Raw genomic sequence first — 19,139 nt, 5'->3', positions numbered from 1 at the left:
AACACAGTTACAAAATTCATTTCAAGGCTCGTTGTCAGTCTTCTGAATACTCACTTATCAAAGGTGATCTTAATAGAGTGTCCTTGCCTTGCTTCAATTACCCATTCACAATTTAATGAATCCTTATAGTATCCTGGCCATCCTGGAGGAAAGATAACTCCACTTGATGCTGAAAGATGGCCACCACATGGTGCTGGGAAATTTAAAATCGAGTGAGAAGTTATTATATAGATGTTTCAATTAAACAACACAATTCATATTTCATTAAAACCAGTTTTCTTTTGGCTTGGATCCAGTGATGAAGAAGAACTAGTGCAGTTCTACTCGTACAACATCTTGGGCAACGCCTAGTTTCCTCCTTATATATTAAAATGCCCAGAATTTGGTCATACAAATCTTCCTTAAGTGGAAAGACACGTTGGGATACAATAAATTTGACTTGGAGCAAATTGCTAGGATGGTCTATTTATTTTATTTTATTAAAAGTATATATCAAAAATGTCATGGGTATATGATCTAAATAATCATCCTACTTTGCATTGTTTAATATACATTCTAGTATATCTTGATATATATTACATGAAGACCAGAAAGAGACAAACATCTGAGTACATACTAGCTATTTTACCAGTTAATCTTGTAATGAAGTTGTGGCGGAATGGGTTTGCTTTGCCTGGCAGACCCTATTCCACTCCCAAGCCTCCCCTAGGGGTTGCCACCTTTCCCTAGAGAGAGCTTGCTTTCTCTCTCCGTAAACCACTGCCACTACCTGACCATATGTGTGAATGCCTGCTGGGACAAGTCGGGGCTTCCCTGCTTCCTTTACCAGTCTGAGAGACCTGGTCTCTATCTCCCCTGGTTTTCCCCCTCCTGGGTTCCACAAGGCAAATTGGAGGTCCTGGAGGAAAAGCTGCTTGCCAACTGTCAGCCTTCCTCCCCTCTTATCTAGATAGCGCACCCAAGACATTGGAGGCATACATGGTACACAGAGCTGTCCCCACAGTTAAAGTTCAAACGGTATTTATTCAGAATAAAATGGTAACAATAACGTTTTCAACTGCACCAGACTGAGCAAGGGTTTTCAAACCAAAGGGGATGGAAACGGAAATCCTCTGTCCTTCTCTCTAAACATACCAGTTGTTCAGAACAGGGTAGGCCCTTGATGCTTAGATGGTTACCCTGCTTAGATAGTTACCATTCTCAAAGTGTTCCCTTTACCTGGAAGCCTAAGGGTACTCCCAGAATGACCTCATGGCTCAACAAAATGGTTGCTGCTCTTCACGGCCTGACCTAGGCAAAGGGTCTGCTCCCTTTAGCAACCCAGCAGGAAAGAGAGCGAGGCCTTCCTCCACCCAGCAATTTATTAACCCTGCCTCCACCCCTCTCTAAGAGCCTGGCTGGTTATCTCTTCCCCCTAGCAACTCCCTGGCTCCACCCCTTTCTAAGAGTCAGCCTGGTTCTTCCTGATATCCCTCTGGCTGTAAGTCCTCCAAATCTATGGTACTTGAGGGAAAAGGGAAAGGGATAAAGATAGAAAGGTGCGGGCAAAGGAGCCATTCTGCCATAGAAGTTAACAAACTTTACTCTGAGCTTCAGTTTAACCACTTCCCTTAATTCCCCATTCCTGCTGCACAACCTCCTCATTTCCCCTGTCTTTCAGGGGGAGCATTTTATAGAAATCAGTCAGCTGCAGTGGAATGGAGGAGGCAGGAAGAGTTCCATACTACTGAAGAAAAAAAATTAGTCTGGAATCAGTATTATGATTATACTTACCAAATTGGATACTATTGACCCATGGGGTGACAACCAGTGGTGGGATTCAGCAGGTTCACACCACTTCAGCAGAACCGGTTGTTAAAATGGTGCTTGTAAACAACCAGTTGTTAAATTATTTCAATCCTACCACCGGAACCAGTTGTTAAATTATTTGAGTCCCACCACTGGTGACAATACATCATGATGTTTACTAGGCAGACTTAGGTGGCCTTTCCAGTCATCCCCCAGGAAGCTGGATACTCATTTTACTGATTTTGGAAGGATGGAACACTGAGTCAACCTTCAGCTAGCTACCTGAAACCTATCAAGATTCAACTCAGGTTATGAGCACAGCTTTGACTGCATGCTGCAGCGTGCCACACTGTGCCACGGGGCTCCTCCGATTTTTTGTAGGAGTGCAGTATAAATTGGTCATGTCCTGGTCCACCATGCCCTACTCCTACCCTCATGTCACTATGCTCTAGGAACAGATTTATGCATTACTACTTCTGGCAGAGCTGGGCCTGGTTGGCAATACTGTGCCAGTGCAATGTTGGGAATACCAGTTGGGAATATCAATGCTGGAAATACCAGCACTAAGGTGATTTAGCAGTCACTCTCAGCTTTAAATATTTATTTTCAGTTTAGCTGCAGTGTGGTGTAAGACTTGTGCCCAGTGAACTAAGAAGAGTAAGAAGAAGAGTTGGATTTATATCCACCCTTTCTCTCCTATAGGAGACTCAAAGGGCTTACAAACTCCTTTCCCTTCCCCCCCCCCCACAACAAATACCCTGTGAGGTGGGTGTGGCTCAGAGAGCTCAGAAGAACTGTGACTCACCCAAGGTCACCCAGCTGGCATGCGTTGGAGTAAATAGTAGCTGAACTTGAATTCCCCAGATACACTCCATTGCTCATAAAGGCAGAGAAGGGAATCAAACCCAGTCCCTCCAGATTAGAGTACACCTGCTCTTAACCACTACGCCACTGCTGCTCCTAGTGCTGTGGTGGAGAACCTATGGCACTCCAGATGTTCATGGACTGATGGGAATTGTAGTCCATGAACATCTGGAGTGTCATAGGTTCGCCACCACTGTCCTAGTGACTCTCTTGGTTCAGCTATCCTCACACAGGGGCTTATTACAAAGATAAAATGAGTATATCATATATCAGAGGTCCCCAACCTCTTTGAATCTGCGGGCCTCTTTGGAATTCTGACACAGGGTGGTGGGCACAGTCACAACATGGCTGCCACAAGTGGTTGAGCCCAATTCAAAATATTGGGGATAAGGTTGTGCATAACTCTAATAACTCTTCAACATTTCAAACATATCAAACAGAAGCTCTTTTAAGATAAATATTCTTTTAAGATAAAAATATTGTTCTCAAATACTTTCTTGGATATTCATTCAGTCATACCATGCAAATACTTGTGCTGTGTAGGCAGCTGCTGCCACACAACCAATCTGATCTCCAATAGCCACTCAGAAGTTCTGCTGGACAAAAGCCCCATTTTACCCAACCTACTTTCTAAAAGTACTTGGAGTAACCGGGAAATGTGCCAAAATAGATCCAAAATTGGCACCACACTGTGAACCCCTTATAGATCGTTCTTCCGAAAGGTCCTTGAAAAAAGGGCAGGACACAAATATGAAAAAAATTGTATATAAAATCAGGGTGCGCTGCGGTATTTGGAGACATCCTTTTATGTGGGAAGCGTCATATCTTGCGTAGTCAAAGGATTCTTGCTTAATAATGGTAGACTGGTAAAGATAATTATTTTTTCACTGAAGTTGAGCACTACTTCATAAATATTACGGTACCTTTTAAAGTCAAATATATGTAAGAAATAGACAGGTACACCAGCTGGTACAAGTAAAAGATTACCCAAATTCTATTACAGTTCACTAGATGAAATCTGTTAAGGCTAGATTTATTAACATGGGAAATATTCAAAAGCAGATGTTATGTCACTCAAACTATTTGTTAATTGCTACCAGTTTGCAACAAGCTGGAAGAAGAGAGGATGGACAAATGGGTGTGAATAACAGCCACATTGCTGTTTACTGCATCACTGAGATCATCGAAAATATTATAGAAACAAGTTATGTAGAGGATCTGAAGACAGTCCCACAACTAGAGAGGTTATAGGGGGTACACTTCCAATATATCATGTTAGTTTCCTAAATTCCTTGCTCCACTTTTAAGTAAATATCGAACTCTTTTTGTTAGGAAGATATGAAGTTAAATGTGCAGAGTTTGTCCAGATTGCCTAGGAAGAAAGTTGGCTGGAGCGCATTCAGTTGACCCCTTGCTAACCAAATACATTCTTATCTTGTCTGCCTTTAATATTTTTTTATTAGTTCCTCTCATCTTTAATGCCCATTGTGACAAATGAGAGCCCTGGACAGAAAATAAAGTGAAATTTATACTATTTTTGTAGTACCTCTTTGTTTCCACTGGGGAATTTGCCTTAGGAATGCATAGAGCCTGGGGTGGTGGGGATGGCATAGAGCCTGGGGTGGTGAAGGCGTGGCCATGCCCCAGGGCCGGGTGGGGGTGTGGACACACCTCACAAGCCCCACCCCCTAGCCTCAGTGCTTATAAAAGCAGCTCTCCGAGGCCAGGGACTGCAGTCTCTTCTCCCCGGAGGGGAGGGAAGAAGAAACCGCCGGCTATGAGCCCAGCTGGTGCAGGCGGGGCAGAGCTTTGACATGTAATGGGGGGTTGAACCCGGGAACCACCCCTTACCTACGTCCTAGATGCTAGGTGATGTGAAAGACTTCTATCTGAAACTCTGAAGACTGGCTGCCAGATAGAACTGGAGAATAGTGTCCTCTCACTTGAATAGAAGCCGACTTTATAGAAATAGATTGTTGAAGCATTTCACGATATCCCATTAAATCTCTGTTAAAGGAACAGGACATTCTTCTCCAGACCAGTTGGCAACCTAGTCAGAACAGACAGTACTGACTTGGATTGAAAAATGGTCTGACTTAGCAGAAGGCAGTTTCATGTGTTCAAAGTTGAGTGAAGTTCCTACATTACAAAACTACTGACAAAAGGAATATTAAGCAATCCAGCTAAATCCAAAAGGCTTATTTCATAGGATCAGTACCACAACATGTTAGAATACATTGTACTCCCAAGAGCTGAGATAAACTACTTCATATTCTGTTTAAATTTGAAAAAGTTTTCAAATTTGCTGTCTATGGAATATACTATGTAAATTATTACTCTTGGCATTAAGGTTTGGGCTTTTAAAACCATGTTTATAATAACTTCTATCAAGTGTGCTAAACAAAACCATCTCAGTTGGTTGGTCAGGGCATTGACTGAATCCGCAGTAGGTAAAAAAAGAAGCAGAAGTTGAACTTCTGCTTCTCTTTGCTACTATGGCTCTTTTTAATACGCCAATAAAGTTGGGCTTTTCTGTACTACTGCTTTCTTGCTACTCACTGAAATAAAATGGAGAGATGCATTTTACTCAAGACACGTTTCCTCTTCTCTAATTCTATGTAATATTCAAAGGTGTCCAAAGACAACCATATCACACCAAATTATCTTTCATCTATCTTGCGAGAATGGATGTTTGGTTCTCAGTTGGCTTAACAGAGAAGAATAGTTGTGATCAAAAGAATTCTTCTACCAAAACAAGCACATTTAATTTGAGAATAGCTACACCTAGATGAAAGAAAAGTCATCTATTTGAAACTCAACTGGGGTGTCATCTAGTTCCTACTGAAATAAGTGGCAAATTAACCAGAGAACAGCAAGGCATCCCACATGAATTATTTAAAACAATTCTGCTCACCTAAGTTAATCTGTCCAGTACATTAAAAAAAAAACTCATGGTATCACCATTTTTTATTATATCTGACCACAATAGTTTTCAGTGTCAGCAAGGAAGCCATGATCCAGACCCTTCACTTTGAGTGAAGTGGATTTTAATATTGAATAAACATTTCACAGCATTTATATGTTTCTTCTAGGATCCAGACATACCCATGTCTTCTCATTTGAAAAACATTTTTTGTTTGACCACTGAACTGGCTAGGTTGAAAGACAGTGACTGGCACAAGGTCACTAGCAAGCAAGCAATATAGAGAAACAGGGTGTAAAATCCAAGTTTCCTTGGTTGTAATCATGCAGATTTCTTGGAAGGTGTTAGAACTGCAACTCATCGCCAGACTACAGAGATCAGTTCGCCTACAGAAAATGGATGCTTTGGAGAGAGGACTTCAAACCCCTTTCTCCCCAGGTTCTGCCCCCAATTCTCCTGGAATTTCCCAATTTGGAATTAGAAATGCTATAATCCACATGCTGCTCTGAGGCTTTCTATATTACACTGAATCAAGAATACACAACATATACCTAAGTGTAAAATGGGATGAAATTCCATTTTAATCTTTCTGTTCAGGCAATGAAAATATGTCTTGTTTTGTGTTCCTCTTGCATACATTATGTCAGATTATGCTTTCTCTTTTCCTCCCCTCTCTGCTAATGGAAGACTATGATGTTAGGCTGTTCTAACGTTTCTCCAATTTATTTATTCTGTTGACTGGATTCAGTAAAGTAGACCAGTTCACAAAATGTATCCTTCCTCCTTCTGCCTGAACCCTCCTGTCACAATTCCTTCAGGAACACCATGTGATGCGTTGCAGGGAGATGAGAGAACCTCAGTTGAAAAGGAGAATAAACAGAAATCTCCCCACAGAGATTCTTTTGACCCTGCATTACATAGTTCATTGGTTCCAGTCTTGTATTTTATCAGTTTATTTTTTCCAGTTTTTTTCAACAGTAGTATGGAATGCATTGCTGCTATTACTATTGTTTTAAATTCTTAGTGGAACACTATTTGGGATTTCACATTTTCCAGTGGAGCACAGAAACCTTTGTAAGTCTGATCTAAATCAATAGTCCTGAAAGCATTTCACTGGTTTGAAGATTTATCAGAAATACCAGGAAATAACATTGCTGATTTTTTTTCATTTAAAGATGTTAGGAACAGTCTAGTGCTATAAGAGCGACCGTGAATCACCACGGATGCAAGGGCAGAAGGAGGCCCTTGACATCCGCCCTAGTAAGGGCAGATGGGGGCCTCTCAGCCATGCCCCATGTGGGCAGGGCAACGTCACAGAGAGAGGCCAGCCAGAACTTACATAAGGCCGGGCCTTTGTGCCCAGACCATGTGTCCTGGCCAGCCAACAACTCACCTGCCCACCTGGTGATGTGTTAATGCATGCTGCTTTGTCATAGCCTTTCGGTGGTTGGCACATGGGAATTGATCTGAGGGGCTGGGCAAGGGAAACTAGGGAGCTCCCCCCCCCCTGCTGTGGTATGGAATGCTATGGCAAGAGGCCAACTGCCCAGGTACACATTGCAATGAATCACCAGTAAGAGGCCGACCAACTGCTGGAGCTCCATGGCAGCGGAAAGGGCATCCATCAGCTAGCAGGGCATCAGGAAGAGCAGCGTGCCCTGGAGGCACCCCTGAGGAGGGGCTGCCCAGTGTTACAAATCAGATCAGAATCCCGTGCTTCACCTCACGCTTCTTACTGCGCAATAAACAATTGGCTATGTTTAAATAATTTTTCCCAGCCATGAATGTTGTGTAATTATTAGGTCAAATGGCTCTGTAAAGGGGTGGTCCCATCATCGGGCAGCAAAGTAAAAGTTCTCTGAATCTGACAAATACCTAAGTGATCCAAGCCCACTAGGGAACTACAGAGGTAACACACACTGAAACCTTCAGAAGAAAAGGAGGCCTCCCATCCAATGATTGTTCATTGTTGGACATCTTTCCAACACCGACATTTAAATGTATTTTTAAAATTCTTTTATGATATTCAACTGTGGTAGTGCCAAATTAATATTTTATTATACAAATACCAGCATTCCCTTCTCAACAGAATTTTAATTCATGCAGCTATTTCGTAGATTAGCTTAGTAAAAGAAATGAGACTAAAACTTTGGAAATACAGTAACCTGGTCACACTACCTTAAAACTTTCAACAAGAAAGATAGTGTCTGAAGTAACCATCAGTGCAATCCTAAATAAAGTTATGCCCTTCTAATCACACTGACTTTAATAGACTCAGAGGGGTATAACTCTGCTTATGAATGCTCTGTATATATGAAGCTTTACACTCAATCCATATAAATAACAAATATCCAAACTAGCTTTGTAAGAGGCAAACTATACCTTCACAACGTGGAACAGTGGAACTCCATACAACATTGCCATCATGCATAGTACAAGTTATGGTCTCTGAGCCTTGGGTTTTCACAAAGCCATCATCACAGTGAAAAGAAACAGAGCTTCCTAGAAGGAATCGGTCTCCAAAGCGCCTTCCGTTGATAGGGATTCCTGGATCATGACATTCATTTTGACCAAATGCTAAAGTGTTGAAAGTAAATAAACAAATAATTCAATTAACTGTTGGTCAATGTTTTTGTTTCATTTAAAAGAATTACAAACAACAAGTTAGATTTGTATAAGCACATTCTTGATACAGAAATTAGTCTTCGTAATTCATTTGTTTGGGGGCTTATCCGATTATTTAACCAACTGAAGTAAATCCTAATGAATATTTCAATACTCATTGGTACAGGGATCAAATTTAGAGAATGGATCACTGCGTATTTGAATCAAGTCAAATTAAGTGTGGGTGTGCGAGGGTATTCAATTTCATAAAGCACCAGGGGTATCTGAAACCAGAGCCCTATTTCTTTACCTCTGGCACAATCACCACCTGGTTCCACTATGAACAGTACAGTACAGTAAACCTTTATTAGGCATAAAATTCCACTATGAACCTAGAAGACTGTCTACCAAACCCACTTTACCTGGAAATTCAAATCACTCTGGAGGAGGAAACCCTGCCTTCCCAGTTCTATAAGGGCCCAAACTAGACTGAGAGTTTGTTCTCCAGTTTAAGAAACTTTTCTCCTGGGTGTGAAAACTGTCTGAAAAGCTCTTAATCCTTTGCTCTTGGTTAGTGCTTCAAACTGGATCTCTGTTTAGGCCACTCCATTTTTAGTCATTAGTGATCCCTGAATGCTTCCTTACATATGACATTGGCAGCAAGAATATATGCACAAAAATTGAAAGCTTCGCATCCACAATGAAAGAATGGTTTGTGAAGATATTGGAATTGGCTTCTTTTGATTGTGTCTGGGCTAGAATCCCCCTTTGGGACAGCCCAGGAGGTTGGGAAGTGGGTAGCCTGGCTTTAGCGGCAACCTCTTGACATAATGGCAGCATAAATGATCTAATTAAAAAGCATGGAGAGTTATTGGCAGAGTATAAGATTTTTTCCCCAAAAAACTATTGATAGTTAAAGAAAGGCATGGCAGAAAGTACCAGCCCTGAGAAAGAGAGCTATGCCAGTTTATGCACTTTGGATGTGACAGAGCAGCCAGATGGAGGTGGAGAAGAGGGGATGTGTGCCCTACCCTGAGTTGGCACTGTAAGTGTTAAGTGTGAGAGCTGTTTGGAGGACATTCCTGATTAGAGATGGCGGTTCGGGAGCTCCAACCCAGCAGTTCGGCCCGAGCTGGGTGTGGCTCGGGCGAGCTCGGGTGCCGCTGGGCCGAGCCAAGGCCCTCCGAACATCAGCCGCTCCGAATCCATGAGGTTCAAAGTGGCAGGTCCCCCGAACTGCAGCTCACTTCGAGCCTGAGGAAGAAAATCCTCCCGCGTGCAGGACGAGCCCTGCAAGGGCAGCGTGGAATCCCCGCCCCCCAAAAAGAAAAAACCTCCCCTGCGTACACACAGACAAGCCCTGCAAGGGCAGCTGGGATCCCTGCTTCAACAAAAGAAAAAAAACCCTTCCGGGCGCACGCAGCTGAGCCCCGTGTTCCCAGCCGGCAGTTTGGGTACAAACAAACACTCCGAGTTGGTAAAGTTCAAGAAGCTGGACAATAATAATAATAATAATACATACACACAATAATAATAATAATAATAATAATACACAATAATAATAATACACATCTCTCTGCAAAAAAACCAGTTCCAAAATAACCCCCCTGCAACCCCCCAAATTCCCTCAGCAAACTCCATTCATTAAAAAAAAACAAGCCAGGGGAAAAGTGAGACACCAGCTGATCCCACTAGCCGGCAAGGATCGCTGGTGTGGGGGACACACACACACATGCACAAACTTCTGCGGCAACACAACTCCAACACCCCAACCCAAAATAACCCCCCTACAACCCCCAAAACAACCCCACTCACACACTCATCGCTGCTGCTGCTTCCCAGTCCGACGACTGAATGATGAATGGATGGAGCAGGTTAGCACAAGGCTGGGCTACTGCTACTGTGCTACTGCTGCAAAACTGGGGATAGGGGCACCCCCTATGAGGGCCCATACCCTGAACCAAACTGCACCAAAATTGGGGGGTATCGTCAGGACAGTCTTCTGATGATACCCTGCAATTTTGGTGCCGATACACCCAAAAATGCACCCTCTGCAGGCCAAAGTGTGAAAACACAATAAAAAAATAAAAATGCAACTGAATTTCTCGGATGTTCCTGCAGGATCGGATGGATCCGAGCCTGGTAGGCTCGGAGCTCGGCCAGTCCGAGCGCCTCTATCCAAGGCTGGCCCGAATCCGAACTGGGGCTGAATTTTTTGCCCATCTATCAACCCTATTCCTGATTCATTGCGTTTAACCCAACATGGTCTGCCCCAGATGAAATATTATGCTCCCTATGGACCTCCTTGTGAGGAAAAGGGAGCATCAAGAAGATTTAGAGAAGAAAGAAGATTGCCTGACTGGTTGCTCAGAGGTTGCTGAGAGGCTTCTGCTTATTTTGCATTGTTGGAAGTAGTGTGCCAGGACCTTGGGGTTTCCTGGAGATAATTTAGGGCTATCTTATACTTGCAAGCTATGGAGAAGCTAGCATTCTTTTGGATAACTGGCATTATCCACTTGGTTTCTAGCAACCAAGTGTGAGGATGCTTAGTGGCAGCCATTTGGCTGAGGCAGAAAGTTATGGATAAACTGTCATTAGGGGTGAGAAATTCCTGGATGTATGTCTTATATGTATTTGTTTGATGTTTGTATATTTTAAGATTGACTCAGGTCTCTTACTATGGCCCATTACTCAGGCCTTTTAGCTATGCAGTGGGGATGAAGTGGGGTTTTCCTGTGTTTCTCATTTTACATGCAAGGAGGCAACCTAGTCCTCTCTGCAACTAGTCTCAACAGGCTTCTGTTTTCTGGTTCTCTTAACTCTGCTCCTCTTAAAGGCACAGATCTCAACACTCAGTAGTCCCAATACTATGAAGCTGATATTCTCCCCCACCTCGCCCCTCCCCTCCCCTCCCCTCTCCTACACATACACACTCACTCACTGCTGCTGCTGCTGCTGCTGCTGCAGCACAAGACAAGCTTGTTTTTAAAAAGAGGCTGGTCTGGAAAAAATAGTTTTAAAAAGCCCTCCTAAAGCAGAGTGCGGAAGGGAGGCTGGAGCCAGAAACAGACCCTGCTTGTGCTGTTCCTTGCAAAAGCCAACTCTGTGATACTGATGCATTGATATATCAATATGAGTGTTTAGACAAGAAGGAGGATACGGGAGTTGCCAGGTGGAGAGCAAGAGAAAATAGAGGGAAAGCTGAGACATGGGGAAATTTTGCGCTCCTTGCAAGTCCTCTACTATGCAACCGGGACTGCCATGGAAACTGGCTCAGCATAACTGGGCCAGAGTTTCCTGGGAAGGGGTGTTAGAGGCAGGGAAGGGCAGGGCAGAAAACTGAAGGCTGGCTTGTGGCTGAGAAGGAGAGGGAGCAGGAAAGGGAGAGAGGATATGAGGACTTTCAAGAAGGGAAAAAGAAGAAATAATGGGGGGAAGGGAAATTAATCCCACAAGTTATTGTGGGTTCCTACTTGTCATCTATATTTCTGTCCATGGTGAACAACTATAGACAGATAAATCAATGTCATTCTATGGATCTGAAGTCAGAACAAAAGGTTAGAGAATGTGCACTGAATAGCCGTCGTATTATTATAAATGGCATACATCACTTTTTTGAACATGAGCAAACTTCTATTAATCATTTTGATGGTCCATCCTTTTCCTGGAAGCCAATCCTGGTTGAATTTCTGAGCATCTTTGCAAATGGGCAGTATGACAGCTGGCTTTTAAGCATATTCAATAAAGAAGAGAGGCAGTGTGCAATTGTTGTCTGTTTGCCGGAGAAGAAAGCAGGGGTTTTATTGAATCTGACCACTTGAACTATGACAGAAATCACATGGTACAGAGCATTATTTAATTGGCCTTGGAGATTAAGAAGGGCTTTTATACTCCAGTTTTCAAACCATTTCATGTATGAATGAAGATGGACAGACATTTTAAGTGTCATCAAAATGTATGGTACACCCATTTTCTGACCTAAAGTCAAAATCTGGGATGCAGCAAATAAGCATTCAGTTCACCTCTATCACAAATAGAAAGCTACATTTGTCTTCAAACTGTGAGCATGAAAAAAGACTTTATAAAGCTGACACAGTGCAATAAAGTCTGCACTATATTTTATCCTGCACCCCCTATTCAAATTTTAAAAAACAAAATGCTTCCCCAATTATAAATTTCTTCACAAAATACTACTTCTAAAAACAAATCCTTATTGAATAGAACGGACACAGAAAGTACTGAATAAAGAAGCCTTGTTCTGTTCCCCAAGTAAAACAGTCATGGGGGCCCTGTACTCAGCCAGAACAGAGTGGGAGACTCACAAGCAAGGTGCAACAATTTTAAAAAAATGTATAGAAAAATTGAGACCCTAACTCCTCTGTCTAAAATAAAATACTTGCTTGGCTGGAACAACTTGAAGCTTGAGACTTTGATTCTTTCTTGACTTCCTCCAAGAAAGTTCACTTTGTGCTTTCTCTTGGTTCCTTCAGTGTCCTCTATCTGGACTCTACTTTCTGTAACACCTTAGACTTAATGCTCTTTATACACCTTAGACTTTTATCCTCCTTATACACCTTAGACGTAAGAGGTATTGCAGCCTTCCAGCTCCACTGGCATCTTAGACTAAATTAACTAAACAGGAGCACTACTGGGTAATGAAAGGAAGATTGGTTCTCTGGCACTTCCTGCCATTCTGGCAATGTATACAACCACCCAATTCCATCTTAAATCGATGCTGCAGGGGGTTTCTTACATCCTTATGTAATATAATCCTTGCTACACTGACAATGCTTACATTCTACTAAATTATTATATTTCTATCATTTCAAAGAATAGTATGCAAAGTGGACAATCACACAATCTAGAAGCACAATAGCAGAACTAAACTAAAATATTAGTGTTAAAATTTCTAGATAAAGACTTACAACTTTATAATGCAGACATATCATTTTCTTAAGAGTTTCGCTGAAATTATTATCATTAGCCATGAAATTCTAGTACATTTATGTCCCAGAGATTTCAGTGGAAAACTTAATCCTGAGCTTATCTTTCTTGGGCTAAAATCAAAGGCTGTTTCAGTACAGGTGGAATACAGCAACCCAGGGATGCTAAAACCGTGTCCCTGGGGAGGGGTTTGCACGGCCGCCGCTGCGGTGGCCTTGCAACCCCCGAGCGGCGTGAACAGCAGCGGCTGGAAGGCGCCATTTCCCACCCCTTTCCCAAACACCTACCTTGTCTCCTGGCTTGTTGCAGAGGCCAGGGGACACGCCCCACTGGCCTGCGACTCCAGAGCCGTCGCTCCAGCCTGCGGGGGCATGTCCTCTGGTTTCTGCGACGAGCTGGAAGCCAGGAGACAAGGTAGGCGTTCGGCGTTGTGCGAAGGCTGTGCCGCTGCCTGCCCCCCTCCTGGGACTGTCCATGCAAACGGTCCCGGGGGATGCGTCGGCATTGTTTATGCCGACGCACCCCTGCACCATTGCGGTGCGGAAAGGGCCAATGAGTGCCTTTCTTTGGCAACAGCATACCCATCATGTTTAGTATGAAGTGCACAGGTACTTACTCGTATAAGTTATATTAAAACCTCTTCCGGTAGTGGAGTGGTCTGATTGAAATTCAAGTCGTACTATGTGCCCATTGCTAGCTATTTGAGAAGGCACATCATTGCCGGAAAAAGTGCCAAGAGCTGGCAAATCAGAAATACCATCATCCTTCACTGTCAGGTAATCAAACTGAGGTTCCACATCAAAGTCATTAAAAATAAGATGTATTCTGCTTCCAGGTTCTGAAATAATTAGCCATATACAATTCATGTTGTTTCCATACTCATCGGGATAGTTTGGTGAAAGAATAATTCCTGACGGTGTTGTGAAGTTGAAGAAACATGAGACTATAAAAAAAAGAAGAAACACTTATAACACTGTGTTAAAACATGAAAAACTGCCCATGATAAATTTAAACTTCAATGACCAAATTATGCCTCCTGCAAAATATACGCATTTATATTCAGAAGTTCCAGTATTCTAAAATGATTCCAGACAGCACATGGATAAGGTTAGCTGTATCATGTTATAAACAAAGTCTGCACATGAATACTTTGCTATATCATTTCGATACGAAGATTTCTGTAAAAAATACCATCCATGTGACAATCCTCTGGTTGTTTTGTCAAAGACAACACCTTACATGGGAACCCAACATCAATTTCTCTTCTGCGGTAACTTTGTAAGCACTCCTTTTCTAACAGAAGCTGATTCAAGGAATAACACTACAAGCCTGATGGATATCGATATCAAAGCTGTATATGAAGTTCCCCAAGTTCTTTTTTGTGTTCTACTATTAGAGGAAGAAAAGAGTGGTGGCAGTTACAGCTAAGAAAAATCTAAGTGACAAAGAACTGTACTGTGCACTGAAGAAAGAAACAATGAAGCAAAGCTTCAGTCCAAATGCTCTATAATGCATAAAAGGAATAGAATTTATCCCATTGGTCTCATACTCTATATATGCAAAAGTCACATTAGATAAGCACAAGTAAATGAAAAGAGAAGATTAAGGAAATACAGATTCATGGTAAAGACAGCTCACAACTGATCTCACAAATTAACAATGGCACCCATCCTGTAATCATTGTCTGTAAAAATAAATCCCTAGCTTTGATCCACCAGAGAGTTCAAGCAGATGGAATGATTTCTGCCTGTGGAGCATGACTTTCTTGACTCCTCCCTCCCACTGCAGCCTACAATGTTGGTCCTCGTCCCCAGGACCAGCACTTCAAAGGGAACTGAACGCTGCTGCTAGAGAGAGGCAGTAAGACATTTGTGCTACAACTGGTGGAAATTATTCTGGCCAGGAAAACTCTCAGGTAGAAACCCAAGCCACTGTTAAGCAAATGTGTGTTATTTGCCTAGAAGAAAACAAACCATGTCTTCTTTAGAATAACCATTCAGCAGAGATCAACAACAGAGTGTGGAGGTCAAAGTAATATAATAATGCCAATACAGTATGAATTGATAACAGTATAAAAACATACATACTGTCGGAATCTCTTATGGTTTTATATTCCTTTGTATAAAAAAATTAAAGTTCACTGGGCTTACAAAGGTAAATGTGATCATTCATTACCAGTTTTGTCTTTGTACACAAAGTTCCATTTGTTTTGCTTGAATACAGTAAAACAGAATGTCTCACTGCAGCACTACAATGGTTATCTCTACCACATTGGAGTGACAAAATAGACAGGATATAGCTAAATATTTTTCACTACCAACAACTTTTTAAAATCTGCACTCTTCCCTGTTATGTATTCTATAGATGAAATGGGCAGAGATCCTGGTTCCCAAAGACATCCATACAGGTCATTGCTGTGGCATCAGCTTGCAACACTCATCCAAGTCTTGGAATAGAACATAGACTTTGTCCTAAAATTAAGCAAGCATGAAACACAATAGGAACAAAGGTAGCAAGTCCTTCTGAGATTCCCAGGTCACATTAGGATTTCAGAGCAGGATGGACAGAGCAATTCTGCATAAATACACTGTGGATCAGCAAAAGTCCTTCTATCCATATTTTGACATGAATACAAAGACATCTTTTGCTGAAAGATCGATCCCTCCTCAAAATTTTGTGAGCACCTTTCAGGTATCCCATGCATAGAATTGTTTCCCAGTTTGAGAACCAGTGAATTATGATATTATTGATCATTTCAATTGGGGCATGTCACTTTAAAAAAAACCCTCATATTTATGTACTCAAATAGTGACAATGGGTTTACCCAAAACTATTTAGCTACGTAGTTACATTTAATTTGAAACAATGGGACCAGTTAAAATTTCCACATGACATGTATCTTATTAAAACAAAGATTTATCACACCAATATGGCACATACTTATATAATTCCCATAGCACAAGTACCAAAGGAATTTGCTTTACTAGAAATATCACATATTATTGCATATTTTAAAAGGTTTCTTCATTGAAATATATATTTGCCTGTTTGTTGATTTATGACTGCAATATAAATACAGAAACATTGGCCACGAGTCAAGAATCCACAGCTCAGTTCAAAGTTAGGACACTTAAACCTGATAACTACAGCAGTGAATGGGCAAAACAGATATTTTTACAAACCTGAAAAGGGCCCCAAGTTTTCGGAAAAAATATAAAATATTTTAAAAAGGGGTTTAAAAAACCCAAAAATGATAAAAAGAGTGCCTGTAGCTTTAAGCAACAGATTCCCCCAGTAACTGCTGCTAGGCAACCATAGTATTCTAGGCTTAAGTTTTTGTTAGAAAAAGGCAGGGGCGGGGAGGACCCTTCTTTGCCCTATTCCATGTATCATGTAAAGTTCATACTTTTTTTAACCTTTTACAGACTGATACAGAATGGCTATTCCTAAATATATTAATGGTATAATTTTATTAAGCATAAAAAGAATAGTATGGCATATTTTATTTGTCCTTTAATGTATTCTCCTTTATATATAGCTAAGGAGTATTGTTCCTTTAATTTGAGTCAACATTCCCTTCCCAAGGTTTAGAGCAGTGGTTCCCAAACTTATTTGGCCTACCGCCCCCTTTCCAGAAAAAATATTACTTAGCGCCCCCTGGAAATTAATTTTTTTAAATTTTTAATAGCAATTAAACAGAAAGATATATGTATTAATGTTTCTACCTGTGGCCATCACCGCCCCCCTGGATCGCTGCAGCACCCACCAAGGGGTGGTGGCGCCCACTTTAGGAATCACTGGTTTAGAGCCTAACTGTACATCCCATTTCCCTTTGCAATAGCTGTACCCGGAGCTGCTTTCTGCTACTTGGTCCTCTTTGCTTCAATTCCAGAGCTTCTTTTTACTTGGAAGCTGTCTCTGCTCCTTCCTCAAGACAGCCACCTGCAAGGAAGTCTTCTCTTGGCCTACCATTCTGAGCCTTCTTTTCCTGCAGTCCTTCCTCCCTTCTCCCACTTATTTATGAGGTTCCATCTTGACAATGGGAGGCCATCCTGTCTGCTGAAGCCTCTCTGCCATTCTGGCCATTTTTAAACTCAAGGCCCACATGTGGCTCTTGTAGCCTTCCTCCCTTGCAGTGACATTTCAAACGCTCTACTGTCATGAGCTAGCCCCTGGGTACTTACCAGGATACAGAGGACTCTGATGCAGAACTTGACAACACAGTGCAACCAGAGTTGGCTGCTCCTGAGGAAGACCAGGCAGCAGAGCCAACTCCCAGCCCTTCCCTGCCTGATGATGTGCAGGTGGAGGAGCCTGCAGATCCTCCTAGGGACCGAGTAAGCAGAAGCAGGAGGCAGAAACAGAGGTAGCTGCTGCAGAAGCAAAGGAGGAATACTCATATTGCAGCAAGATATGGGAAGATAGAAGTGTCTGCTTCTGATGAGGATTAACTCCTTGCAGAATCCCAACCCCTTGAACAAGAATCTCTATATAAGCCTTGCTGTGAGCTTGCTTCTGCCTGGGTGCAACAAGTGTGTATCCTGTTGCCGCCGCATGCCTGGTCTACTGCTGATTCCCAGCCTGTTTATCTGATCTCCTGTGCTGTGACCTATTAAACTGACCCGTGACTACACTTTCGCCTGCCTTGACCCAATGGACTGTCTTCTGACTATGCTCTTGTCTGCTACCTGTTCTGTCCTGCAAGACTGGACCTGACTATGCCTTCACAGCATCCCATGCCCTGCCTGTCTGCAGCACAACTATGGTGTAGGGATCTTTAAACTTGATAAAACGGTGAGCATTTCTGGAATGCAGAAAAAGGAGTTACCACAAAATGGCTGTCATTTGTAAAAGGGATGCAATGAGGTAACAATGGCAAAATATCAAGCATTTTCTAGCCAAGAGTCCTCCTATGGCAGACACTTTCTGTCAAATTTGATGCCTCTTACGATCTTCCAAAGAAAGTCCTGCTCCACTATGGGGGAAGAAAGTTGGGATTATCTCTTGGCTTCATATAAAAGGTGTACTGTGAAACAATCCCAGGAACACATGGAAGGAACTTGGTGCTTATTGGCAGCATGCTAGGGTCTGTGGTATACCACATGCTATTTGTTAAGGAAATGAAAAGTAATAGGAGAATGCAACAGCAACAACAACAGCAATAATCATCATACTATATGCTAGAACTTACAAACACAGCTGGGTTTATTGCCAGACCACTGGTTATTCTGTTGGCATGTGATCATTCTTTCTCCCACAAGTTCAAATGCTGCTTGACATTCAAAAGTAAGTGTATCTCCGTGCAGAAAACTACTGCCAGTACGCTTCCCATAGGATGGAATTCCAGGATCACCACAGCCACCTTTTTCTATTTCTGCATAAAGAAAAAGAAAAAAAACACGTGTGTTTGCTTCATTATTTATTATTCCACCCTAATGCTGAAAATAGATTGCAGAGCATATTCTTTGATAATTGATTCAAACTCCCCTCTGGATATTTGTGCTTCAAAAAATAATAAACTTGACTGTTGTAATGATGCCTGGTCACTGTACTTCATTTATACCATAAATAATTATTGACCATTAAAGGCTGGTAAAGTCCTTTGGTCCATGGCCCTGGTCTAACCAGTATCTTATGTGCCCCATAGTTCATCCACCAAACAGATAAAATTATTTTAGTACTTGTCATCCAGATACAGAAACATGACTATTATGGATATATCTCTTACGGCATATGAAAGAATACTAATGGCATGTAATAATCATCCTCTATATATAAATATACATGCATATAAATATGAACTCAGCCTTTTCATTAAGCTTCACAACAGTTATTTTATTGTCAGTAAATGATCTAAAAGCACAACAAAAATGCTCTAGAGTTGGAAAAAACTGGATTTTTGCCTTCCTCGCTCATAGGACGTATACTATATCTATGCCATACCATAGTTTTGCTTTGAAACATTTATCAGTTCAAAACCAAAATGGTTTGCAAATCAATATGAAGAGGGATGCTA

General features: G+C 41.8%; 1 protein-coding gene across 1 annotated transcript in view; it reads right to left on the bottom strand.

Moving 5' to 3' along the window:
* CSMD1 (CUB and Sushi multiple domains 1) overlaps positions 1-19,139 on the bottom strand; it is a 1,361,167-nt gene that overhangs the window by 314,834 nt on the left and 1,027,194 nt on the right. Inside the window, exons 13-16 of the mRNA XM_048497567.1 lie at positions 18,315-18,497; positions 13,740-14,066; positions 7,958-8,152; positions 55-193 (exon numbers count right to left, since the gene is read on the bottom strand). Of these exons, the coding sequence (XP_048353524.1) occupies positions 55-193; positions 7,958-8,152; positions 13,740-14,066; positions 18,315-18,497 (844 nt within the window). The remainder of the gene's footprint in view (positions 1-54; positions 194-7,957; positions 8,153-13,739; positions 14,067-18,314; positions 18,498-19,139) is intronic.

This window comes from Sphaerodactylus townsendi, linkage group LG01 (assembly GCF_021028975.2).
Source record: "Sphaerodactylus townsendi isolate TG3544 linkage group LG01, MPM_Stown_v2.3, whole genome shotgun sequence".
In the NCBI taxonomy this organism is placed as follows: domain Eukaryota; kingdom Metazoa; phylum Chordata; class Lepidosauria; order Squamata; family Sphaerodactylidae; genus Sphaerodactylus; species Sphaerodactylus townsendi.
This window is presented reverse-complemented; position numbering and strand designations above follow the sequence as displayed.